Genomic DNA, 27389 nt, shown 5'->3' on the forward strand with positions numbered 1-27389 from the left:
ACGTGCACAACAGAATATTATTCAGCCATAAAAAAGAAGGGAATCTTGCCATTTGTGACAACATGGATGGACTTTGAGGGCATTATGCTAGGTGAAATAAGTCAGACAAAGAAAGGTAAATATTGTATGATATCATTTATATGTGAAATCTACAAACTCATAGAAACAGAGAGTAGAATAGTGGTTGCTAGGGGTCAGGGGGTAGAGGAAATGGGAGATGTTAAAGGGTACAGCCTCCAGTCATAAGTTGAATAAATTTTGGAGATTTAATGTACAGAATAGCAAGTATAGTTAACAATGCTGTACTATATACTTGAAAGTTGCTAAGTGAGTAGATCTTAAATTGTCTCATCACCAAAAAAAAAAAAAAAACTTGTTATTATGCGAGGTGATGGATATGTTAACAAACCTTATTTTGGTAATCAATTTGCAATATTATGCACATCAGATCATCACATTGTACACCTTAAACCTACACGATGTTATATGTCAAGTATATCTCAATAAAGCTGGGGAGAAAAGCAAATCTCAAAATTTTTTTGAAAAAAAGAAAAGAAGCCACAACAGAAAATAGAAAAAAGAAAAAAAAAAAAACCTCTTCAAATTTATAGAAAGAAGTTTAACTTGATTTTAAGTAGCTCAAAAAACATAAAATAAAAAGGACTTGGAAATATCAAAAGAGCAACCCTCATTTGAGAAGTCCAGAGTAATGTTTCTCAACATCAAATCTGGCACATATGAAAAAAGAATGCACTTACAAAATTTTCTATAAAATTCTGAAAAACTCACTTAAAAATATCACAGGCTCTTGGTTACCGAGGTAATGAAGGACACGAGAAAAATCTAATGATTATAGGGCATCAAAGCTTAACCAGGTTTGGAATTACTAATATAGAGTTTTCACTAAACAGAGAAATACACTAACCAAACAATTCTTTAAGAGAATAATCTCACCATTTCAGCACATTGCAACTGAATTGCAGCTAGACAAAATATTTTCCCAAAAGTTACCATAATCATAGAAATCGAGATGTCCTTTAATAACAGGCATCCTAGAATAATCCATAATTACTCTTTAAAAATGATGATAGCTTATAACATAGTAACTCAACTTTATTCTAAGTTTCCCTTCATCACAAGTTCAGAGCGATGCTTCCAAAGAACTCATCGCATTCTAAGTTGAAATGAAATAAAAACTAAATGGGAATATGCCCTCATGGCCATCTAAGGATATTTTTCTTTATGTTCCCTCACCTTTTTTAATACATCGTCCATGATTATCTATATTGAAACGAATATTTTTACAAAGGAAATAAATTTCCCTATTCAGACATTGAAATATAAAACACACAAGAAGAATGAAAACAGGGAAGAAATGCTTGTCTCAGAAGGAGTCAAGTGGAAAGACAATAAGAGAGATGATGAATTATAATGAGAAAGAAATCACTACAAAACTTTAGATTTGTGACTAAAACTCAAAGAATTTAAAGTAGGTGAAAGAACTGTAGAAAATAAAATGCCTTTTCCACTAGAAGCTACCTATAGCTTTATCCTTGTCAACAGGATTGGGTCTAGAAAGGATATTTTAAGTAATTATTTCAATCATAAACTTACTTCATTTCAAAATAGGCATTTTATACACTCTAGGTTTGATTGAAACACCACAAGTATTTTAAACCACTAGTTTTTATTGTTCATTTTCCAACCTGCAGTCCACTTCTTGGGGGCTCCTTTCATTTGCCTGTTCACAATGCTGCTTCCAAATGCCCACCCTTTTCTGAAGTATGCTCTTCCAGACCTCCTGACTACGGCAGAGGAGGAGCCCCTATTTCACTTGTATCTGGATGACACCATCTATTTCAATAGTAGAAACCTGTCCTTTCACGTTAGTAGACAAATCTTCAGGAACAGGATCCAGTTGTAAAGGCTCTTCATACTTTGGCTCATCTTTCAAAAGCACTGATCCTAATTTTACCACTGAGACATCTGTTGTCTCGGGAGACTGATATTCAGTAGACACATTGTCTACCAGAGCCTCAGCTGTAGGGGTTTGTTGAGATGGTGGAGGCTGAACTTCAGCAGGGGTATCTTTTATAGAGATTTGTGAGATAGAATTGGGCTCTTCAGCTGGCGGAGGCTGTCTGTCCACAGGGACCATTTCTGAAGTAGTTTCTTCAGTTGGTGGAGGCTGAAGTTCAGCAGGGGCCTCTTCTGCAGGGACTTCCTCAGCTGGTGGAGACTGAACTTCAGCTGGGGCCTCTTCTATAGGAGCCACCTCAGTTGGTGGAGACTGAACTTCAGCTGGGGCCTCTTCTATAGGAGGCCCCTCAGCTGGTGGAGACTGATCTTCAGCTGAGGCCTCTCCTATAGGAGCCTCCTCAGCTGGTGGAGACTGATCTTCAGCTGGGGCCTCTTCCATAGGAGGCTCCTGAGTTGGTGGAGACTGATCTTCAGCTGGGGCCTCTTCCATAGGAGGCTCCTCAGTTGGTGGAGACTGATCTTCAGCTGGGGCCTCTTCCATAGGAGGCTCCTCAGTTGGTGGAGACTGATCTTCAGCTGAGGCCTCTTCTATAGGAGGCTCCTCAGCTGGTGGAGACTGGTCTTCAGCTGGGGCCTCTTCTGCAGGGGACTTCTCAACTGGTGGAGGCTGCAGTTCAGCTAGGGGCTCTTCTGCAAGGACCTCCTCAGTAGCTGGAGGCTGAACTTTGGCAGGGACCTCTTCTGCAGTGGTCTCCTCAACTAGGGGAGGCTGAAGTTCAGCAGTGGCCTCCTCTGCAGGAGCCTCCTCAGCTGGTAGAGGCTGAAGTTCCTCTAGGACCTCTTCTGCAGGGGCCTCCACAGCCGGTGGAAGCTGAAGTTCTGGGGCCTCCTGTGTAGGAGCCTCCTCAGCTGGGGAAGGCTGTATTTCAACAGGAGCCTCTTCAGCTGTTGGAGGTTGAACTTCAGCATAAGGCTCGTCTGAAAGAGCCTGTTCTGTAGGGGCCTCCTCGGCTGGTGGAGGCTGAAGGTCAGCCGGGGTCTCTTCTGCAGTGATCTCCTCTGCCGGTGGAGGTTGCACTTCAGGAGAGATCTCTTCTGCAGTGGGAGGCTGTACTTCAACTAGAACGTCTTGCTCATCTTCTAAAAGTACTGGAGTACTTTTTATGTTTTGTTGACTAAATGAAGATCTGCTGATACTTTTCTGCCTAATTTCTTCACTGCTACACGTTGTGGGTTGAAATTCAGGATGTTCACCCGCAAAAACCTTCCCTGAGGATTTAGGTGTCTGCTCATCTTGCTTTGAATTTGGAAAAGAACTACCTGGTCTGCAAATAACCACTATTTCTGATTCACTAAAGTATGTCTGCTGTTCCTTGTCCACTTTTTCTCTTTGAGGAATGTTCATCATTGTCCAATCTCCAGTACAACTGGTCTGCTGAGATCTGTCAATTTTGAGTTGAACTGCGGGTCTGCTTGGTGAAATTTCCACTTCATGAACACTCTCTGGAAATTCAGGGGCTGCCTCTCCAACAGCAGCTGGCTTTTCATCAGGTATCACTGTTTCACCAACTGACTTGATTTCTTCTTTTTTCTCTTCTGCAATAGGGTCTGTCTGCAGAGATTTGTCAGTCATATCCTGTACACGCTTTCTCTTCACCCAAGTTTGCTGAAGTTGAGAAGATACTCTGAGAGACTCATAGTTGACTTTGCTTCCATGAATATTACCAATACTAAGGGTCGCTTTGGGGCCAGATGATTGTGGCATGGGCGAGTGCTTCTTTTTCTCTGGCTCTTCAGTCTGCTGGGCTTTGTCTACCATTGGCTGGCTGGGTCGTCTTCTCTTTCGAATTTCTTGCCTCCCTGATGAGATAGGCTGATCAGGTTCATCACTTTCTTCCATTTCTAAGACTGGTGAATTTCAAATTATTAATCTTCAAGTAGTTAATCATTAAGAATTCACAAATGTACCAGATGGGTAAGCCTTTGCCTTTCTTCATTAAGTGTTGTTCTGTTGAGCTCCCTCAGAGAAAAGTAATTCATGTATTATTGCATTCTGTACTACACTCTTGTTGGACCCCACCTTAATCAGTAAGCATCTTTCTTATTTAATCTCTGGTATGACTAAATCTCACTTCTAGAAGTTTCCTTCAAGGGTCTATGACATCACAGCCAATTCTCCTTACAAGGTTCCATTGGTGGTATTCCCAGCACTTTTGAACATATTAAATACTCATGGACAATGGCTGCAAGTGAGAAAATCTACTATTTGAATCATTCAAGTTGATAAAAACATTTATCTGTCAAAAAAACATCAAGTAAGTTCCAGAAATGCTACTCTCTAATAGTTGAAGCTGACACTTTTGAACTCTCGATTCTGTTCTTTTCATCCTACTATCTTTGATAGTGTGCAAAACACAGAATGCTGCAGCCTGTTTTCAGTTGTTGGAGAAAATGACTGATAACATATGTGACAAAGTTCTATCAATCTATGTTTATTTTATTTGAAAGAAGGTTAATATTGTTTGAAAACTGAGTTCTGATGTCCACATCCATGTAAGCTCTTTTCCTATGTGTTTAGCATTCAGTAACCACAAGAGCCTACTATCCAAATATATACATAAATAGGTAGCATTTATGCCTTCTCAAACATCTTGAAATATTTTTCTTTTCAACTTTTTCAGAAAATAGCTCGATCTAAAGTCTGCCAAATACAGGATGTTGAGCCTAAATATATGTCAAGTGAAATAAAATGCATTATTTGACAGTCACTATATCCTCTGTTGAATAACCACGTGGAAAGGAAGTCCCCAATGAGGATAAAAACTTTAAATTGAAGCTCTGAAAAAGAAGAACTCCAGTTAAGCAAATTGTAACTGGCATTATGATTTGGAATATAAATAAAACTTTAACTTAGACATTAGACAAAAATTTTACTGGAAAGATGGAGATTGGTCAAAAGATGTGCAAAAACATGTTCCTTTAGTCTAAGGAAAGCTAAAGAGGAGAAAATAGACTTTAAAAAGGTAGTCACAAAAGATAAAGTGGTAAATATATCTGAACAATCATTATGACTTCATTAACCTGGAAATATTTTTAAATTTCTTTATGCTGTTTTGCCCCTAGGAGATATAAAAATATCATTGACTAATTCCCCTTGTTTGACATGCATTAGTCATAATTGTGGCTAGGTCATCTTAGCAAAATAAATGAGCACTTTCCACATTCTTTGACCTAGCCCCTAAAACAGCCTCTGTCTCTTGGCAGACATCAGCGAATATTTGTCGAGTGTAATTGGAGGAATGTGATGAGAAACCATGCTACTTGTCCTACCTCTCAACTTGCTCGGCTCTCATTTTTTTCTGTTCTGCTACACTGTGTTCTATCTTTCTAAGATTTAATAAAGCGAATTAAAACAATAGTTATTTTATAAAAGAATTGACATAGGTTGCTGTAGTTTGAAAACCAGGTTGTTTATCAACGACTTGGTGGTCTGGTGCTCCTCTCAATTGCATCTGTCAAACACTGAATGTGTATTTTGTAATCAAGTCTCTGTCACTTTATGCAGTATCTTTAAAATCTGTTTTGGGTCAATTGATGACAAGAAATAAATGTCAAAACCAACTTTTCACTGAGTTAATGTAACATTGCACATATTGGATTAATTTTGCTTCCTCCACTTAAGATTCTTACCAAATTTTCCATAGACACAAACTGAATTTTCAATTTCAGTTAAATTCTCAACTTCCAGTTCTTTGATATTTATGTTTTCCCCTCCAAGAAATAATGAAGAACTTGATCTTTCTCAATTACACACCAACTATGATGCCTTTTGTCACTAGCTTATTCACAGAAGCAAGTTAGCATTCCTAAATAATCAATCAAGTAAAATTTTACTTGAGATTTTAGATAGAATTAGAGAGATTTCATAGAGCTGTTTCTCGTCATATTTTTCAACATCCACAAACACTCCTTTTGCCGTGCTGATCCACCTAAACAACCAATCGTTATTCGATCTATCTTATCACTTTAGGACTGGTGATTTACCCTTTTTTCTGGAAATCCCACATGGTTTGGTTCTCTTCCCTTCACTTGGTATACATCTGTTATGGGTTGAATTGTGTATCTCAAAAAGATATACTGACATCCTAATCCCCAGTATCTATGAATGTAATCTTATTTAGAAATAGGGTCTTTGCAAACACAATCAGATTACGATAGTGTTCTTATAAGAAGAGGAAAATTTAGCCTCAAAAAAACACAGAGGTAAGCTGGGCATGTGAAGATGGAGGCCGAGATTGGAGAGATACAGCTGCAAAGCAAAGAACAAACACCTGGGGCTGCCAGAAGCCGGAAGAGACATAGAAAGACCCTCCCCTAGAAGCTGCAGAGGGAGCATGGCCTTGCCCACACCCTAATTTGGAACATCGAGCCTCTAGAAGTGTGAGAGAACTTATTCTATTTTAACCCAGTTTGTAGTACTTTCTGATGGCAGCCCCAGGACACTAATCCAACATCCTTTGAGAGCCCCGTATTTCTGACTCCTGTCTGGTGTGCTGTACTTCGGACTCTCTCCATCTCTAGGGCTACTTTCTTTATTTCTGACTCAAGTCTGGCATTTCGTTTCTTCCCATATTTGACCCATTTCTATAGTCATAAAACCAGAGGCATGTGCTGAAAGACCTCTTCCTGATGATTTGCATTTAATTTTACTAAAAAATTTGTTGAGTGGAACTTAATTTCATTTCTAATTGTAACAACTTTGAAAGCTATGATTTAGAGAAGGCAGCGATGTTTCAAATCAATATAAACCCAGTATCCGAGTTTATACTGGCAAAACTGCGGCCTGTATTGCTTTTTCTTAACTGCGTGGCTCCAATAAGGTGAAGTCTGAGAAATGTTCACCGGATATAACAACTATGAGGTCATTGGTAATTTTAGCAAGAGTAATTTCAGTGGAAGGGTGGCAATAGGAGCCATAAAATTCTAAACCTCTGTGAATTAAAAATAAAATTAGGGGCCAGCCTGGTGGTTTAGTTCTTGAGTTTGTGCACTTCACTTCAGTGGCCTGGGATTCACTGGTTCAGATCCCAGGTGCGGACCTAGCACTACTTGTCAAGCCATGCTGTGGTAGCATCCCACATAAAAAAGAGGAAGATTGACACAGATGTTAGCTCAGTGACAATCTTCCTCAAGCAAAAAAAAAAAGAGGAAGATTGGCAACAGATCTTAGCTCAGGACAAATCTCCCTGAAAAAAAAAAAAGAAGGAAACTATCAACAAGATGAAAAGGCAACCTATGGAATGGGAGAAAATATTTGCAAACCATTTACCCAATTAGAGGTTAATATCCAAATTATATAAAGGACTCATACAACTCAATAGCAAATAAACAAGTAACTCAATGAAAAAATGGGCAAAGGACCTGAATAGACATTACACCAAAGATGACATACAAATGGTCAATAGGTATATGAAAAGGTGCTCAATATCACTAATCATCAGTGAAATGCAAATTGAAACAACGGTGAGGTATTATCTCACACCTGTTAGGATGTCTGTTATCAAAAAGACAAGTGATAACAAGTCCTGGCAAGGATGTGGAGAAAGAGAATTCTTATACACTGTTGGTGGGAATGTAAACTGGTACAGCCACTATGGAAAGCAGTATGAAGCTTCCTCAAGAAATTAAAATAGAACTACTATATGATCCAGCAATCTTATTTCGGGGTATATATCCACAGGAAATGAAATCATTATCTTGAAATGATATCTGCACTCCACCTTTATTTCATCATTATTCACAATAGGCAAGATATGGAGACAACCCAAGTGTCTGTCAGTGAAGGAATGGATGAAGAAAATGTGATAGATAGATGATAGATAGATAGATAGATAATGATGGTATATTATTCAATCTTAAAAAAGAAGGAAGTCCTGCCATTTCTGACAACATGAATAAACCTGAAGGACATAATGCCAGGTGAAATAAGCCAGACAGAGACAAATACTGCATGGTATCACTCATATGTGGAATCCAAAAAAAAGTCAAATTCATAGAAAGAGAAATTAGAATGGCTGTTGCCAGGGGCTGGGGAGTAGGGGAAATGGGGAGAGGTTGGTAAAAGGGTACAAACTTTCAGTTATAAGATTAATAAAATCTAAGGATCTAAGTTATAGCATGGTAACTAGAGTAGATAATACCTTATTGTGTAATCGAAATTTGCTAAGAGGGACATCTTAAGCAGTCTCACCAAAAGAAATTTTGTAAGTAACTATCTGAGGTGATAGATGTCTTAGTTACCTCGATTATGGGAATACTTTCACAAAGTATACATATATCAAATCATATCATTGTACACTAAATATATTTTGCATTGTACACTATAAATATATTGTCAATTATACCTCAGTAAATCTGGGGGAAAAAGAGTTCTTTTGTTTAAATGCCATGATCGTGGGAATAAGAAGGAAGGAGGTGCATTAGTTTCTCTGTGGTCTAACAAATTACCACAAATTCAGCGGCTTAAAACAACACAAATTTACTATTTTACAGTTTCTGTGAGTCAGCAGTCAAGATCTGGGTTAGCTGGGTCCTCTGATCTGGATCTCACCAGTGTACCTCAGTTAAATCAGTGTCAGCCTGAGATGAGTTCGCATCTGATGCTCAGGGTCTTCTCCCAAGCTCACTGAGTGTTGACAGAATTCAATTCCCTGTGGTTGTACAACTGAAGTCCCAATTTTCTCCCTAGCTGTCAGCCAAACTGGCTCTCAGCTCCTATGGGCTGCCTTTAAGTCCTAGCCATGCGGTCTTCTCACAACACAGCAATTTAATTTTTTAAAGCCAGTAGGACAATCTCTTTTCCATGTGCTATAACAAAATCTCATATAATGCACAATTATCACAAGTGTAACTAATAATCCCATCGCCTTTATCATATAATATAATATAATCAATTACACATATCCTCTATCAACTATTGACTATCCCATGATATTCAGAGGTCCCACCCACACTCAAGGGGAAGACTTTACAGAGCATATAGACCAGGGGGCAGGAAACTTCAAGGTCATCTTAGAATTTTGCCTACTACAGGAGGCAAGAATGGAATCATAAAAATCAGCTAGAAGGCTGGCAAGAAAAGAGGGCCCAAGACAAAGCCCTAAGTTATCAAGCATTTGAATGTCAGGTATAGGGAGAGAGGCTGGAAAAAACAATTGCAAATGAGTATTAGATTGGTGGAAATATAGACGGGGAAAAGATAGCAGAATATAGGTGCGTTTTGGAATTAGAATCAACAGGAATCGGTGATGGATCGGATATAAGGGAAAAAGGAGGAAAAATGCTAAGAATGATTCCTAGGTAGAGATTTTTGCAATTGGGCAAATGGATGTACCATTTGTTTAGATGGGGAAAAAAATAGATATGGAGCAGTTGGTGAGGGCAATATCCAGAATTCAATTTTAGACACCTTAATTTTGAAATGCCTGTGATATACTCAGGTGGAGATGTCAGGTAGTTCGTTGAATATTTTGTCCAGAGTTCAGAAGAGTGGTCAGCACCAGAGATAGAAACTTGAGAATCAGTGGATATAGATGGTATTTAAAGCCATGAGGTCGGATATGATCACTTAGAAGAGGGTCCAGGGGGACAAGAAAGAAGGGCCAAGACTGAGCTCATTCAGTCAAATGTCAAGTAGAGGGTTAGAGCCTAGCAAAATATGCCTGAAAATGAACAGCTGGAGGTATCAGAAAACCAGGAAATTGTGTTGCCATGGAGCCTAAGAGAAGAGAATCTTTTAAGAAGGAGTGGTGACCAGTGTCAAATGATGCTGATGGATCTAGTCAGATAAGGACTAAAATTTATCCATTGCATCTGTCAAAATGGATGCCAGTGGTGAATTTAGCTAAAGCATTTTCACTGGAGTGGTGAAGTTGAAAAAAATGGATAGAATTACAAGTGGACAACACTTTCCAAAAGTTTCAGCAACAAAGATTATGAAAAACATATTTATTGTCACACTAAACAATAATTAGATATTACCTATAATAAGAAAAAGGCAAATAGTATATCTTTATATTGAAATTATGTCACCATTAAAAATCATGTTAATGAAAAATATGTGATGACAGAAAATGCCCACAACAGAATCTTAAGTAGGAAAAAAGAAGGATATAAAACTGTAAGTATGAACCTATTTTTACAAAATGACTATTCTATATTACACCTGGTACACTTCTTGAAACATAGAAAATGTTTAGAGAAAGAATTAGAATGGTATTATTATTGGCTACACATTAGTGGATAGATGAAAAGTGACTTCAGTGTTTCACCTACTCTTTTCTATATTTCTGAATGTTTCAAAATAAACAGTATTTATATTTCAATTCGAAAAAATAAGAAAGGTTATAATAAAGTAATATTCTGGAGTCATTAAAATATCTACTGTAGAGAATAATAGAAAAAGCTGACTACAACTAAGAGGACCTCCAGGCCCAGTCAGCTGATATAGGCCCAAACCCATCAATCTTTACAATTGTTTAAATTTTTCCCAACTGTGTTCAGCAAACCTATGTACAGAATCACAGAAGGGTGAGAGGCCGATGCAAGTTTTTTGGGTTTGCCAGGGCAGTGGAGCAAAAAAGCAAAAAGGAACAAGGCAGTTAACTACAACCTAAGGCCAGATATGATAGGAAGTGAAGACAAGTATAAGCTGAGATGTAGGGGAAAAATAGAAGGGACTAGGGACTGAAGCTCAATGAACAAGCATAGTGGGAGCGAAGGAGTGAGAAAATGGAAAAGATAGGAACAGTCAGTGTGGTGGAGGAGTGGGAGGCTGTAATTTAAGATAAAAAAACAGCAAAGTAATGTTGGCTTACAATAAAGCCAAGGATATGATTGGAGTAGAAATAAGGTGCAAGTCTCTAAATTTCAGGAATTCAAGGAACCTTGAGGTTAGACATTGAGATCAGACATTGAGGTGACACAAGGCCATCTAGGACCAGGGATGAGGACAATGACCCCAAGTCTGAAGCCAATGACTTCAGTGAATCTGCAGAAGCATTCAGGAAGATGGGCAAGCACAGGGACAAGAAGCAATAGATAGTGCCACAGCCTGTAAGTGTGAGCTTCAATAAGTGAACCTATTTTATATAACGGTTCAGGGAAGAACTGAAGCAGTCATGGGCGCCGACTCCCCATCCCAAGGTGCTCGTGGTTTGAGGAAACAAAGCGCCTTCATTAAAGAAGGTTATGAGGGAAGTTGCATCTTCAGTTAAAGCAAACAGATAGATGTTGCAAGCTATCAATATTTGACAATGTATGGAAGCTTTTGGGAGGGTGGTGGAAATGCCCCAAGTAAAAGGATTGAACTGGATGGGATCAATGGAAGATTAGAAGAGAAGTCAAATGACCAAGACAACCGTAACGTTCCCCTCAGCTTGACTAAACTTTACCGGTTTCTTCCTGACTCTAAGCCCCTGACCTCCATTTTCGTTGAGCGCTTTCTTTACAAAATTTTGCAAGTTCTTCCCCTGCCCCTTTGAGATGCAAATCTTCTTTCTCAAGGATCTGGGAGCCATCCTTTTTAAAAGTTATCTTCAATGAAAATAGTGCCTCTATCCCCAGTTTTTTGGGGAGGGTAGGAGCCTTGCTTTGGTGGGCAGTGCACGCCTTGCTCCAAGTTGTAAAACTACCTCCTATCATGAAGATTTAACAATCATAGATGGCCTAAAATTCACCCCATCCCAGCTCTTAAAAATGATCCTGCCCTTTGTTGCAGTGGAGTTGAGTTCAGACTGCATTTTGGTCTCTCTCCTCTGTTGCAATAGCCTTGAATGAAGTCTTCCTCACCGGCTTAACTTTGTTCAGTACAATATTTTGCTTCAACAGAGTAAAAGAACAGATTACACCAGGAGAGCTCAGTATGAATAGTAGCCAAAAGTAACAACGACATGAAGCATTGTGAAATGTTCTGGCCACATTGTTCTCAAAATATCTCGGATTAAAATGTGTTCCATTGTAGGTGCAGACACAATGTTTTGTTCTGGCAACCCTTATTTAATCAGAGGCTATTGAACTATTTTCGCCTATCTTCTTTCTATTAAGCGTTTATGCTAAAAAGATATTCTGTATATAGGGCAGGATTTAGGGTTTCTTAGATATTATTTTTGTCATTATTGTTTTATTAGAGGAAACACCTAGAAACTGTAAAGGTAAATAACTAGAAGATTGGAGTAGAAAAATATTGTTTTTTTCTGTGGATGCTTTTGCAATCCTTCACTTTACTTTTACAACAAGATATAGATACGTACATAAATACATATCTACCTATATATCCAAGATTAATTCAATGAAGCAAATTCTAGAATATATCAGTTAGTACATATTCAGAATAATTTCCTAAAATATTATATAATGAGAACCAATGCTCATGCTGGTTATTCACAAACTTACAAAAATATTTCAGTGTCTTCTGAATCTTCAAATTTTAAATTACATATGATTCTGATGTCTTCTCTTTGCCATTCTAGATCTTCTCTTCACTCTTTTCCACCCTACATTGTACCGCAGGAGTCCAGCCCAAATGGACTGCAACAACAGGTAACCTTGCTTTTTGACTTTGGTTGAATTCAGCAGATGGAGCACACTTGGCCGGAGATCTGAAGGAGGCAGAAGAGTGAGGTTGCCCCAGCTCCTTCAGTGAAGAGTCACTTCCAGCTGGCTGAGTCCCTCTGCCAAAGGTCACAGCTTCTCCAAGATCTCTGCCCAGAGCTCTCTCTATACGGCTCACTCACTGCTCTCCCTCTCTCTCAGCTCCTCATTGCCTCTCTCTCTCTTCACTAAACTACTTCACCCCTGCCCCTTTCAGCCTAGGGACAGTAACGTTACTAGTTCAGGGTACTGTACTAGCCTATATGATTTCCCTTACGCTCTGCCCAGAATTTTATAATCAGTCCCCTTACTAAACTCTCCTTAAATTACCCAAATTGGGTATTTTCCTGTGAGGAAATGATATCTAAATCACATAAATTTAGAGATTTGAGGATGTTATTATATGAGAAACATTGAAATCATTGTATGGAATATGGCTTAACGTATAAATCCCACATAATAAGAATGTACAGTTACCAAAACAGTCTTCTCCAAATATTTTGGATAAATGGTACTGTTTGTTTCAGATTTTACCCAAGTTTAGCTAGAGAAATAAAGGAGTTGAGAAAGCAGCTTTTGCCAACGCTTTTTAATCCAACCACTCGGAAAACTCAAGTTAAGTATTGGTTACGTTACTACTCAAGCTGTTCAAAAATAGGCTACACTATGTGAGTCAGAGGGAGGGGTTTTAGTGACAACAGGAGTTTCCCTCATTCCTTTCCCGAGTCCTGCTACGATGATCTAGGAATTCTCCTTGCATGGATAGAACTTAGCAATGGAGAGGAGAGGAGTGATTCTTTCTGGACCACAGCATGCTTGCTGCCAGGCCCTGGGTTAGTCTCTTTTAAAGGACATGAGTTGTATGAAAAATGTAGGATGCACACCCAGCAGTCCCAGCCCAGCACCAGGGCTGACCTTCTTACAGAGTAACTTCTGCACCAGAAGCAGGTTCTGCTCCTTGGTCCAACCCCAAAAGTTACTACATTAGAATAGGAATTTAATAGGAATTAAATTGATTCTTTAATTTAAAAAATTAAAAATACTTCTTTTATTTAGTGCAAAAAAATTTTCTAACACAAAGGACTAGAACATTCTTGGAAGCAGTGATTACTGGTCAATATAAGTTGTTAATATTCCTTTTCTTAATCTAAGGATTTACAATTCTTATGCAGACTTAACATTAAGTCTTTTTTGCTCTTTTCCTAAGACAATTAATTATAAGGGGAACTTAAAATTTCATATGTAGATTTAAAACTCAACATATATAAAATTATATGACAAAATGAAACATAATGAAACATTCAATTACTCCTCCAGAGCATCTCTAAATCTAAAATGTGACTTCTCCAGATCAAGAGAATATCAGAGTGAAATCCTATTAATGAAAATGCTCATACCTGTGTGGGTAATGTATTGGGCTCCTCCTGACTTCGGTTCTCCTTAGACAAATGATATATGAGGCTGCTTAAAGAATTAACTGTTCCATGTATAGCAATTTGAACAAACCCTTTGAATGAAAATTTCTATTTAGTCTATCACTTCTTTTGAAAATGTTCTATTTAGCATTATATAGTTAAAATAGAGCATCATTTTCACAGAAATATTTAAAAAGCCACATAAGCTCTACTTTGAAATGTTCTAATTATATACAGGCAGAAATGCTCAAGCAGAAAAGAAACTAAAAAATGCAAATTCAGCCATTTGAAAGACTATTAAAAATTCTTATTAGAAAAAGAAGACCAAAGTTTTTTAACATGCCAAAAAACGCTTAGAAATATCCTCCAGGGACAAATTATGAACTTGCTGAGAAAGAAGTTTGAAAGGGTGTAAGGATCCCCTCTAACCATCCTGACTTTAGATCATAGGTGACTGCTGATCACTCCCATAAGTATATCTGCCATGAGTTTTCATAAAAAGAGTATGAGTTAAGTTCTGCTTGTGAAATGTCTGCTGCCCTGTGCGGAAGAAACCCACCTATTTGCCTCTCTGCCCTACAAAAGTCTTCACTTGAGGAGAAGATGAAAGAGGCCCAGCTCAGACCAGATTTTTTGCAATACGTGGCGGGGTCTGAGGAGTGGCTGTGTTTTACCCAAACTACATCTGACCCTCAGAACTCCAGTGCCCCTTGACTATTTTGCCCACAAGAACAGCACCTCCCAACTAACTTCCAGAACTTACTTGCTTCAAATAGCCTCATGGTGTCAAGCAGGTTAAAAACAATCCCCATACCTGCCTTTCTGAAAGTATGCCCGAATAAACACATAACGAGCAGCATTAGAGCAATTGAGGAAAACTCTGTCCCTATGAAATGAAGACATTTGAAATAATCCTTCGTTTAAGGGATTGAATACACAAAGAACTAAAATTCCAACTCAATTGAACAACATCGCTCCTTAGATGGGACATGCTGAGCTCTTGCTGAAAGGTCAAAGCTCTCTGTGGACGACAGAGGCTACTGCACACGCAAACGGAGCAGAGCACACGACTGGGGAGAGTCATTCTGAGTGTGGCTCGTCAGCTCTGGCATTACACGGCATTCAAACCCAAGCACTGTTCTCTGATGATAACATTGTTCCCAACTGCTTGGCACCAGGAGTCACACTGGAAACCACTGACAGCAATAAAAGGCCAGCTAAGGAAATGCAATGCCTCCTCTCCCAAATTCGACATGGCATTACGCTATATCGCATTCAGCGCATGGCTAGGTCTCTTTAACTAGGCATGAAGCCCACGGGGCTCAGGAGGAAAATTCGATGATGCATTTAGAAAAACTGGAAAGCGTTCTCATCTCAACTCTAAATATGTTTTCTGCTTCAATCAAACAGGCAGTTATAACACTCCCTTCTGTTTGTGTTCTGTTGTTTTTAAAGAGCTACGTAAACCAATTCTTTCAATGGCAGCCAAATCAACCAACAGAGACCAAACTAAAACAGGCTCAACCCGCAGCAGAGATGTCACGTAGGCGTTCACTGAAATCAGAAATATGGACACAAGCTGAATACTGATGTGGCATCGAATTAGATGGAACAAAAATTTCTAAATTTCTAAAAGTGAGATTGGATTCAGATTGTTTCAATTAGAAAGTGTATGCATTCCCGTAGAGGGGGTTAGTTCTATACATATACTGATGAGACTGTAAACATAAGGCCTCCTTAACTCTGCTGCTGCAAGTTTCTTTAAGGAGAAGTTAAGCCATTCCAGAGTAAGAAAAGCAGTGTAACACGCAAATATCCTCCAGAGAAGAAAAAGACCGATTTCATTCCACAACAAGCTTATAAATGAGATTTGGGTGATTTTTCTTCTTGTCAGAGCAGACTTTGATAGTGGACAGAAGGAAGAAAACATGTAGGCCCTAAATATATTTAAAAAGGGGGAAAATAAGAGATGCAAAGTAAAAGGGAATGGAAGATGCTGAAAATAACCTTTCCCATTTCACAATTCTGCGAAGGTTCAATCTCACCATAAAAAATCATCCAAAAATAAACTAACAAAGTAAGACCCCTAGTAATCTGTGTTTATGCATAACATTAAAAATATTGAGGGGTTGGCCCAGTGGTGTGGTGGTTGGGTTTGGGCACTCTGCTTGGGCAGCCCAGGGTTCACAGGTTTGGATCCCAGGCACGGACCTAGCACTGCTCGTCGGGCCACTCTGTGGTGGCATCCCACATAAAATAGAGGAAGATGGGCACAGATGTTGGCTCAGCAACAATTTTCCTCAAGCAAAATGAGGAGGATTGGCAGCAGATGTTAGCTCAGGGCCAATCTTCCTCACAAATAAAATAAATAAAAATTAAAAAATAAAAATATTGAACCAAAATGTGAATTTCTAACATATGACAATAAAAAGAACAGATACAAGAGAAAAAATAATTGCCAGCCCAATTTACATTTTTGTCAGAGAGCAATTTTCCAGTTTAAGGAGATATCCTCAATAATATTGAGCTGCGTAATTAACAATACTGCCAATTTTTCTGGATGGTCATGAAACAAATGTTTAACTTTTATATTCAACCAAGTAAATATCAGTGATATCAGAACACCTGGTGGAACTCTAAAGAATGCTGGTATACTTGATGAATGACAAAAAGAAGGTTCAAATGATACAGCACTCACCCATGTGAGATAATTCATACAAAACTTAAAGAGGGAGCAAGGACAGGATGGGCCACAGTGAAGGTCAGTAGGTGACCAATGCTTTCCTCTTCCAGAAAGAACGGATTCATACATATACTAGTCACCATTTGCTTCAATTCCCCCAGATTACTTGTGTTATTCTTTTTTTTAAACTATCTACAGAAGTATTTGAAGAATTTTGAATGATACTGAAAAATAATCTCTCTATTAATGGCCCACCATGTGCCAGGCACAGTGCCAAGTACTTCCTATGCATAATTGATTCAGTAAATATTTGAGTGTGGTAGGCAAAATAACGGCCTCCCAAAGATGTCACATTCTAATGTCCAGACTCTGTGAAAACGTCAGCTTACATGGCCGGAGAGAATTAAAGGTGCAGATGGAATAAGATTGGTAATCAGTTGACCTCGAGATGGGGAGATTATCCTAGATTATCCAGGTGGGCCAAATGTGATTACAAAGTTCCTTATAAGAGAAAAAGGGAGGCAGAAGAGTGTGACATTTGAAGATGCTCCCCTGCTGGCTTTGAAGGTGGAGGAAGGAGCCCGAAGCCAGGGAAGGTAGTTGGCCTCTAAGAAGTTGGAAAAGGCAAGCAGATGGATCCTCCCGCAGAGCCTCCGGAAGCACCCAGCCCTGCTGACAGCTTGACTTTAGCAGAGCCAGACCCCTTTCACACTTCTGACCTCCAGACCGTAAGAGTACACATCTGTGTTGTTTTAAGCCACTGTCGCCCTTCCAACTCAGAATGAATGAGAAGATGGTATAAAACAGTAGGACAAGGACTCAAGGCAGGAGCACGACCAGGAGTTTTACACATGTAGTTGTGAGCGGTGAGGCAGGGAGGCATTGTGACAGCTGCTGACGACAAGCAGATGGGCTGCCGCAGCACATCAGACTCCACGAATGACAGCAGAGCTTTCAGTGATGGTGCCTACCAGTCCAGCCCCCAACATCATTCTTCACTGTTGACGGACTCGCATAAACATTCCCATTACACATCTGCACAGAACTTAGCACCGCATTTAGGCGCAAGTACAACCAGGCCAATCATCAAATCTCATCCTTCAGGGCCTATTTCCTGAGACTACTCCTAGTACCAATTCCGTACTGGTCGGGCAACGGTCATGAGACAGAAATCTATCAGTTATTGGAACAAAGAGAATCTAATATAAAAAAAGATTATGTATTGGAAAATTGAAATGGCAAAAAGAAAATACCAAGGAATCATGGAAATGGTAATTGCAAGAAGCAGTTACCACCCTCAACAGCTGGGGGGCAAAAGGAAGAAGGCATAATGACTAAAACTCAGATTCTTGGAGGAGGGACCCATGGACCTGAAACTCAGATCTCTGAGGAGGGGCAGTGCTCACCGGATGCTGGGATCTCTGAGTGGTCGTGACGGGGCTGGTTCTCCAAGAGTTAGAAAACCCGCAGTCTGCCATCAGCTGCAGCTCCAGGGAGCAACAGCTGCCGCTGAAGTGAAGATGCGCTGCCAGGGCGACGCTGGCCTGAGCAGACAACAGACCGGGAGGAGTCTCTCCTCTCCCTTTCCAGCCCTGCAGGGTTCCCCTAGTGCCCCCTACTGGCAGATTCTAACAGCAAGCCAGCCAGTCTGCAAAGCAGGAAGGCAGTCTGCACTGTCCCAGCTCTAGCTGAGATCACTTGCTAAACAACCAGTTCATCCATTCATTCATTCATTCACCAAATATTTTTTAAATGCCTCCTATATTCCAGGCACCTGTAAGCAGTGAACCAAAGAACAAAGCCCCTGCTTTCATGGAGCGGACATTTTGGTGGGAGAAGACAGATAATAAACAAATAGACAAATAAACATTTAATGTTTCAGGTGGTAAAAAGTGCTTTGGAGAAAAATAAATGGGTGCGAGGGTATGGAGAGAAACAGGGCCAGAGGCAGGACAGAAGAGGCAGAGAAAGCGTGTACTTTAGTTGCTTTATGCATCAAATGGAAATAATGATGACTTTAAAAAACTCAGCCTCATGCTGTAAAGATTAAATAAGTGAATATCGATAAAGTGCTTAGAACACAGTGAGAGTCATACTGTTAGAGCACTGTAGTTTAATGCAATGGCCACGAACAGCCTGGCGGAGCAGGGGCGGGGAGGGGAGGCTAAAGCCAAAGAAGAGAGAATGTGTGGAAGCAGCAATGAGTAACAAAGAACGTGCTTGCCTCATCCCCAGGCCAGTGGTGTGAAGGATGCAGAAGAGAAAACAGCCGCCACCTGAAAAGTCTTGGAGGGAGGCCGAACCTTCAAGGTGGAGCCAAGCTTAAGTCAGATTAACAATATGAAAGCCACGTTCAGAAACGAGTCAGAGGATGCTGCGTCGCAGACGGAAATGGGAGCAATTTAGAGAAACAGGACACTGAGGTGTGAAAGGGGTATTTCCTACTTTTACCAAAAGTAAAAACACCATGATTATAATAATAATAGTTTCCTGGAGGGAAGAACAGCAAAATACTTATTATGAACAATAATATATATTTTTATAACACTTGCCAGTTTACAAAATGTTTTCACACCCACTCTCTTATTTGTTGCTCATAATAAAACTGTGAAGCTGGCGGAGAATACACATTCACAATGAGAGTGAAGGCATGGGGGCCAAACCTAGCATTAGTCCAGTAACTTTCAACTATTCGACAATCACTAGGAGAATGAATGTATCTACAGAAAGCCATACTGAGGCCTTGGAGAAAATGTGTTAGAGACACTTGGATGTTTTCACATCTAATGGGTGTGAAACTGTAAATGGGTTCTGAGCTGATGATATATCCAAATAAAAAAGGCTCTTTGCTAGAGCAACATTCTAATTAAACCACAAATAACCTTGGCAGATAGTGTGGGTCGCCGATGGCCCCGTCACAAGGCTGCTTCATAGAGGCCCTGTCCTTCTAGAAACAGCTCCTAAAATATGACCATTTTGTACACCTGTCAACACACGGAAACCTCAAGGTGACTCAGGCCAAGAGGGCCTGTCCACTGCCCTCCTACCCAGCTGACACTCCTGGCATAACTTCAAGGGACTTCTGGGGAATTCCAACAGCTTCTTCATACAGACTGTTTGGAATCCAACAGCATCTGAAAATAGCTTTTTAGGATAACAGAATCAGAATTCATTTCCCGGGGTGACACAGGATCTTAAGGAACCCTCCTCAAGTCTCCTACTTTACTGATTCGAACAGTGAAGTAGCGTGAAGTGACTTGCTCCAGGGCACACAGAGTCACAGAGAATTAGTGGCAGAGGCAGGGCTAAACTGTGTCTTCCTGGACACTGGTCCAACAATCTCTTCTAGCTCTATATGCTACCCTCCTTTAGGATTATTGAGAGAATTATACAGGAAAGGTAGACAATCCGCAATCAAAACTGACACAGGAAAAGAAATAGTGCTGGTGAGGACCTCTGGTGCAGGAGACGTGTGACTGAGCTCATGGAAGGGACAAAAGCGGCTCATTAGTGTGTTTAATCATGGTATAAAGTGCACACATATTCTGCGTGTTTGTCTAATGACAGGCCTTAAAAGAATTTAAGCCCCACAGCTTCAATTCCACCTATAGTCTCTGCGTTCAAACTAATTTGTAAACACCTTGAAGACAGTGACTCCGCGTCCAAGGCTTTGCACTCCCCTGACCCAGCACAAAGCTGGACACGTGATAGTTACGCACTAACTGCTTCCTGTGGGGCTGGTTGTGATGCTTGCCAAAAGATTCACCTTTGAATATGCAAATTACTTTAAAATTTTTCTTCTTGGTTTACCAAAGTAATATCCAGAGCTTTTCTAAAGCAGCCTACTGCTTTAGATGTCTTGGTTTTCCTACTCAATTTCAACTCTTACGTAGTGTGCTATTTTATCTAGAAAACATTTCTGTTTTATTCTGTCAGCCATTTTTCAGCAAAATTTACAACTCAAAATTATGATTTAGGTTAATATAAAGTAACACATTTGAAGACATGAAGCTTTGTTTCATGAAAGAATTAAGCAAACAAAGCTTATTCTACATAAAATGCCACATAAAGCAATTTAGCTGACTTGAAAACAAGAAAGGGGAGGAAATACGTGCAAAGAATTACATGCAAATGGAGCACTTCTGGTTTCTATGGTAACCAACATAAATGAATACCTTTTTGGAAAATGGACAAGCAAAATCAGTGAGATGTAAATTTATAAGCACAAAAACCAAAGAATCAATCCAATCCTATGGTATATAAAGAATTCCACAGTTTTCCCCTAAATGGAATTGCAAATTTGAAAAAAAAGCTATTGCTATCAGGCGTGTTCAGAGGATTTTTTCTTAATTCATTGTTTTGCCTTTTGGATATGTGTCTACTATGCAAACATTTATCAATAATTAGAAATGACTTTTTATTGTTCACTGGATCAGTGATTACAATTCTAGCCAGGAAACCAACGAGGCCATGATTCTCCAACACTCCCTTCTTCTCGTCAGGGTGCAGTAAGCTGACTCCAGGGACCAGGGCACCCAACAGGAGGACTTCCTTGAAATTAATTAAAATATCAATAAGAAATCCAAAAGAAGGCAGAAACAGGAATATCATTTGCTATTCTCTTACGCAGGCAAGTAAACAAATCCCCACTGTTGTAAAGACTATACTAAGTATGTTTTCAGTTTTAAAGATGGGGAAGAGAGACGACTGTGTGAAGCTATTTTGAGGGACAAAGCAAAAACGAATGCCCAGATGCCCTGTTGCTTTTCTGACTAGAATATACTTAGCCTGCTCAGTATAATAAGGATGGCCAAAGATTATGTAATTTATAACCATTTAAACATGTATCATTGTACTCCCAAAGTGAATGATGGCTGAAATAAGACATTTATCTGAAGAAGAATCTTCTTGTAATCATATAAGATTATAGTGATGAAGAGAGCTGAACGATTTTGACATTTCATGTAAAACTGTCATGCATAGGAGAAAATTTCACAGTGTACATTGGGGAACACTTTCATTTAATACTTGTATCATTAATATCATAGAGATGTCTAGAAATCAGTCAGTCAATGCCTTTGAGCATATTGAGTTTGAATTCCATCACGCCAGTTCTTTTACTCAGTGTGTCTATTCCAATGCTTTGAAAGGAAGGAGCTGATTCTAGATCCTGAGTGTCTGCATATTGCCCCAGCTTGATAACTGATGATGCTGCTTCCCTCAGCCTCAGGTTGTAAGAAGCTGTTCCTACATCATTCACAGGACCTCAGCTTTTTGTACATGTCAGTTAGTCCGTGACATTTACGGTATGAGAGTTTCTAAATATGTAATTGTCAATCATTCATCTTATTCTAAAATGGTACCACTGATAGAGACTATGTGCAAGATAATCAGATCAAAGTCCAAATAATTGGTCTTTACAACAGATCTTTTTTTATTATTATTCATTCAAAAACAATATAGAGGTTCTAGAAATGCAAGGATGAGTAAGATGTCCTGCTGGCCAGGGTATTACATACTAGTGAGAGAAAAAATGGTGGTGCTGTCAAAATGTTGTGGTTGCATAAGAATTCAGTAACAACTCAAAAGAAAAACCTAAATCCAAACAAATTTTCCAAACTTATCTTTTAATGCCTACTGCTTTGTTGTGAAATATTTCTAGATCTGAACTTCCTGATTTTCCAAAAGCAATATTTGTGGGAAATTATCAGTGAGGCTATGAAAGTCTAACAGGAGCTGTGTTTAGGACGATTTCAACACACATGAGGCAATACTCTGGGAATTCCCTTCCGTGAAGTATTTTCCTGAATTCTTGAGCCTTTTTCTAGTGTCTGGAGAACTTATAGAATGTTGTTATGATTAAACTTCAAACAAGTAAAAAATTTGGACATAAACAATAATCATTAATGTATATAAGATACAGAAAGTTTATCCTTTTCTTCAATAAATGTAACAAAGTATACTGAAAGAAAATTTTCCTGACTTAAATGCCCATCTAAAAGTTTAGTGTTCAAAGATGACATTATTTGCTCCGTTGTACTGTGGAAGAGTACAGATGCTTCTGGGAGGCACAGGAAGCCCCATCCCCGCCGAGCACCTGTGAAGTGCATGTGCATTAAGTGCTTCTCCATCAACACGGACCCCTGGACCAGGAAGACTAACTCCACCTCTCCAGTCTGTCTCCAGGCAAACCAGCTGCCTCACCCTGTCTCCCAGCCACTACAGCTAAGGCATTTTACCTAAAGCTGAGTATCACAAAATGCTGACAGTGCTTTGGCAATATTCACCACGTTTGAGCAATGTATTCCAGGTATGCACAAAGCAGACTTTTGCTATTTTTTTCTTCTTAAACATGTAGGACACAAAGCTGAATACACAAAAGAATGAACACACAAAATACAGAATACACAAAAGTAATGAATATCTCAATGTTGCAAACTTCCTCAATTCAAAGACCTTGCTATTTTTTTCCCTCTTTATCTTTGATTTTTTAATTGGTATAATTCGCATATAACATTTTATAACATAATGATTTGGTTTTTGTATATATTGAGAAATGATCACCACAATAAGTCTAGTTCACATCCATCACCAGACGTGGTTACAAAAGTTTTTTGTCTTGCGGTGAGAACTTTTAAGGCCTGCTTTCTTAGCTGCTTTCAAATATTCAATACAGTATTTCTGACTGTACTCACCATGCTGTACATTACATCTGTAGGGCTCAGAACAAGTCGCCCCAAGATGCGCTACTCTGGCATGTAGATTATTTCAAGCTAAAAACAATCAGGGCCCGAAAGACTCAGGAAGACCTTTGACTTTCTCCCCAATCCCCTAAAAAGAATTTCGATACAGGACCTAGTCAAGGAAGGAGCTATCACCATAGATAACTGCAGTATAACACGAAGAGGACAGGAAGGAACCTAGCAAGGCCTGTTTGATCAAAGTCCTCTCTGTGTCGCGTGGCTCCTGGATGACCCAGCAAACATTTGTTTACCAAATATTTACTCTTTTCATTTTTCTTGTGAGTTGCCTTTCCTCCCTTTGAAATCCCAGAGCCTTGCCACCTTATCCTTAGTCCAGAATGACATATATACCTCATTTTGCCTGAATGTCTTTAAAATCTCTCATGTTAATATGGATTTCCCTGTGTACATAATTAAATTCTATTTTCTTCTGTTAATCTGCCCTATGTCATTTTAATTATTCGAACAGCCAAAAGAACCAAGGAGAGAAGTGGGGAACAGCCCCTGAACTGTTTATTTTATAACTCAAAGTTTACACCTTTAACCCCCTTTACCCATTGCAGCCCCTGCCCACCCCCCCACCCCCGTCTCTGGCAAGCAGGAGTCTGTTGTCTGTACCTATGAATTCGTTTTGTTGTTGTTGTTGTTTAGATTCCACATATAAGTGAGATCATATGGTATTTGTCTTTCTCTGTCTGACTTTTTTCACTTGCATGATACCCTCAAGGTCCACGCATGTTGTGGCAAATGGCAAGATTTTCTTCTTTTATGGCTGAATAATATTCCATTGTGTGTATATGTGTGCGTGTGTGTGTATGTGTGTGTATATATATACATATATATATATATATATATCACATTTTCCTTATCCATTCATCCATCAGTGGACACTTGGGCTGTTTCCATATCTTGACTGTTGTAAATAATGCTGCAACGAATGTGGGAGTGCATGTATCTTTTCGAGTTAGTGTTTTCATCTTCTTTAGATAAATACTCAGAAATGGAATTTCTGGATCCTATGATAGTTTTATTTTTAATGTTTTGAGGACCCTCCATACTATTTTCCATGGTGGGTACAGCAATTTACATTCCCACTAACAGTATACATGTGTTCCCTTTTCATTACATCTTCACCAACTCTTATTTCTTGTCTTTTTGATGATAACCATTCTAACAAGTGTGAGGTAATATCTCATTGTGCTTTTGATTTGCATTTCCCTGATGATTAGTGATATTGAGCACCTTTTCATGTACCTGTTGGCCATCTGTATGTCTTCTTTGGAAAATGTCTATTCAGATCATCCGCCCATTTTCTAATTTGATTGTTTTCTTGCTATTGAGTTGTAGGAGTTCTTCATATATTTTGTATATTAACCCCTTATCAGATATATCATTTGCAAATATTTTCCCCCATTCGGTAGGTTGCATTTTCATTTTGTTGATGGTTTCCTTTGCTTTGAAAATGCTTTGTATTTTGACATAGTCCCACTTGTTTATTTTTCCTTTTGTTGCCTTTGCTTTTGGTGTCAAATCCAAAAATTCATTGCTAAGATCAACGTTAAAGAGCTTACTGCCTATAATTTCTTCTAGGAGTTTTATGATTTCAAGTCTTTAATACATTTTGAATTAATTTTTCTGTACCGTCTAAGTTAGTGGTCCAGTTTCATTCCTTAGCATGTGGCTGTCTAGTTTTCCCAACATCATTTATTGAAGAAACTGTCTTTTCCCCATTGTATAGTCTCAGCTCCTTTGTTGTAAATCAATTAACCAAATATATGGAGTTTATTTCTGGCCTCTCTCTTCTGTCCCATTGATCTATAAGTCTGTTTTTACATCAATACCACACTATTTTGGTCACTATAGCTTTGTAACATAGTTTGAAATCAGGGAACATGATGCCTCCAGTTTTTTTCTTCTTTCTCAAAATTGCTTTGGCTATTTGGGATCTTTTGTGGTTCCATACAAATTTTAGGATTCTTTGTTCTATTTCTGTGAAAAATGACATTGGAATTTTGATTGGGATTGTATTGAATCTATGGCTTTGGGTAGTATGGACATTTTAACAACGTTAATTCTTCCAATCTATAAACACAGAATATTTTTCCCTTTATTTGTGTCTTCTTCAATTTCTTTCATCGAAGTCTTATAGTTTTCAGTGTATAGGTCTTTCACCCCCTTGGTTAAATTTATCCCTGGGTATTTTATTATTTTTCATGCAATTATAAATGGGTTTGTTTTCTTCATTTCTCTTTCTGATAGTTTGTTATTAGTGTATAGATACACAACAGATTTTTGTATATTGATTCTCTATCTTGTAACTTTACTGAATTTGTTTATTAGTTCTAACATATTTTTAGTCGAGAAAGACTTTGCTACTTTTGATCTTGTCCTTCCAGGTAGGCATGGATAGTATTAAAAGACTTTGTAGACATTAAGTTTGATTCGGAAATTATGGCCGCTTTGGTACTATACAATCTGTTTTCCTAAAGAGCTGTTCATATGGTCCTTTCCCTCTTTGTGGATCAGTACATCCCCGTGCACTGGGCTTAAGTGGAGACATTGGAGATGACTTTCAACTCTGCTGTATTTACTCCCATATTTACCATTTCTGGTGTTCTTCATTCCTCCCTTTAGATGGATGCTTCCATCTGATTCTTCCGTCATTGTCCTTTTGCCTGAAGGACTTCCTTTAACGTGGCTTTAACACTAGTGTGCTCATGATGAATTCTTTCAGTTTTTGCTGCTGTGTGAAAACCTCTCAAGACAGTACACAGAGGCAATTGTAGAGCTCACCTTGTTTATTTCCCTTCTCTCAGGAGGACACACTGCCCTGTGTTGCCTATTGTTAAATGTCCAAAAACACTTGTTTTATGTATTTCATCTAGTTTTTTCCTGTTTATTTCAGGAGGGTAAATCTGGTCCCTATTACTCTGTCATGGCAGAAGTAAGTCTTACTTCCTTATAGATGAAAACCTTAACCAACTTTCAATGAAATCTATGTCATGGAATATGTTAATTGTTTTCATCTTTGTGTTCAGTGCCTTCTATGCTTTATCAAAGATGTTATGAAAATAAGTAGAAGAGGATGTTAAAAAGAGAATTTTTGGCTGTGTCAACGAGAGACGATAGATAACATATCCCAAAGGAGATGATAGAACATATGCATGATTTATAAAAAATGTCACAGCCCTCACACCCCTCACTCATATGGAGGAGATAAAAAGATTTGGAGTTGAAGGACAAAGAAAGCATTGTTCCAAAGAGAGCTGAAGCTGTGTTGTGACTTCCACTCTGCAGCGAGGAAATGAGCTCTCATCAGAGGGAAAGGGATTTCAATGAAGTAACTCAGAGGACTTACTATGTGCCTTCTACAATTGGAGGACCTAGTGGTCTAGTGTCTACTCATATCTGTGCAGTCCAAAGTGTGGTTTCCTCTGGCTAGCTGTTCCAGTGGCAGAGAAAGGAAGAAAATCCTCAGTTGCATTTGACCTGCCTTTCTCAAGAATGCATAACTGTTTCCCTTCAAGAACAAGGAAAAAAGAGTTAGCCTTCAGTTATCTTAAGCCCTGTCCAAAAAACCACCTGGAGGGCAAAACAGATCACAGCAAAAAGAACCTAAAGGTACTGCTAGATTTCTTGGGAATGAAAAGGAAGTAAATGACCAGTGGTCAATTAGATGCATCATCTTCTTTAAGGAAATTTGTCTTACATGAGATATCCTTAGCACCTACAAGAAATAGACTCACTTTTAAATATCTGTTGAGCCCAAAAGAGAACCAGACCAGGATGACAATGCCAATCAAAAAAGAATCCACCGACTCTTCTCCTTCTTCCACCCTCCCTGGAGGTACACAAACAGCATTTGTAAAATGAGGAAGGAAGAGTAGAAATGAAAAATTAGGAGAAGCTTCAACCTGA

The 27389-nt window shown here is 39.0% G+C and overlaps 1 protein-coding gene across 1 annotated transcript; it reads right to left on the bottom strand.

Moving 5' to 3' along the window:
- Positions 1-1825: 1825 nt before the first annotated feature.
- FSCB (fibrous sheath CABYR binding protein) lies at positions 1826-3814 on the bottom strand. Its single transcript, XM_014835799.3, has one exon. It carries the CDS (start codon positions 3797-3799, stop codon positions 1826-1828), a length of 1974 nt encoding a protein of 657 aa, XP_014691285.3. The 5' UTR covers positions 3800-3814.
- Positions 3815-27389: the final 23575 nt, after the last annotated feature.

This window comes from Equus asinus, chromosome 2, assembly GCF_041296235.1.
Source record: "Equus asinus isolate D_3611 breed Donkey chromosome 2, EquAss-T2T_v2, whole genome shotgun sequence".
NCBI lineage: Eukaryota > Metazoa > Chordata > Mammalia > Perissodactyla > Equidae > Equus > Equus asinus.

What these genes read in the sequence shown, in the direction of transcription:
- FSCB (XM_014835799.3), bottom strand. Translation starts at nt 3,799, where the DNA reads ATGGTAGACAAAGCCCAGCAGACTGAAGAGCCAGAGAAAAAGAAGCAC.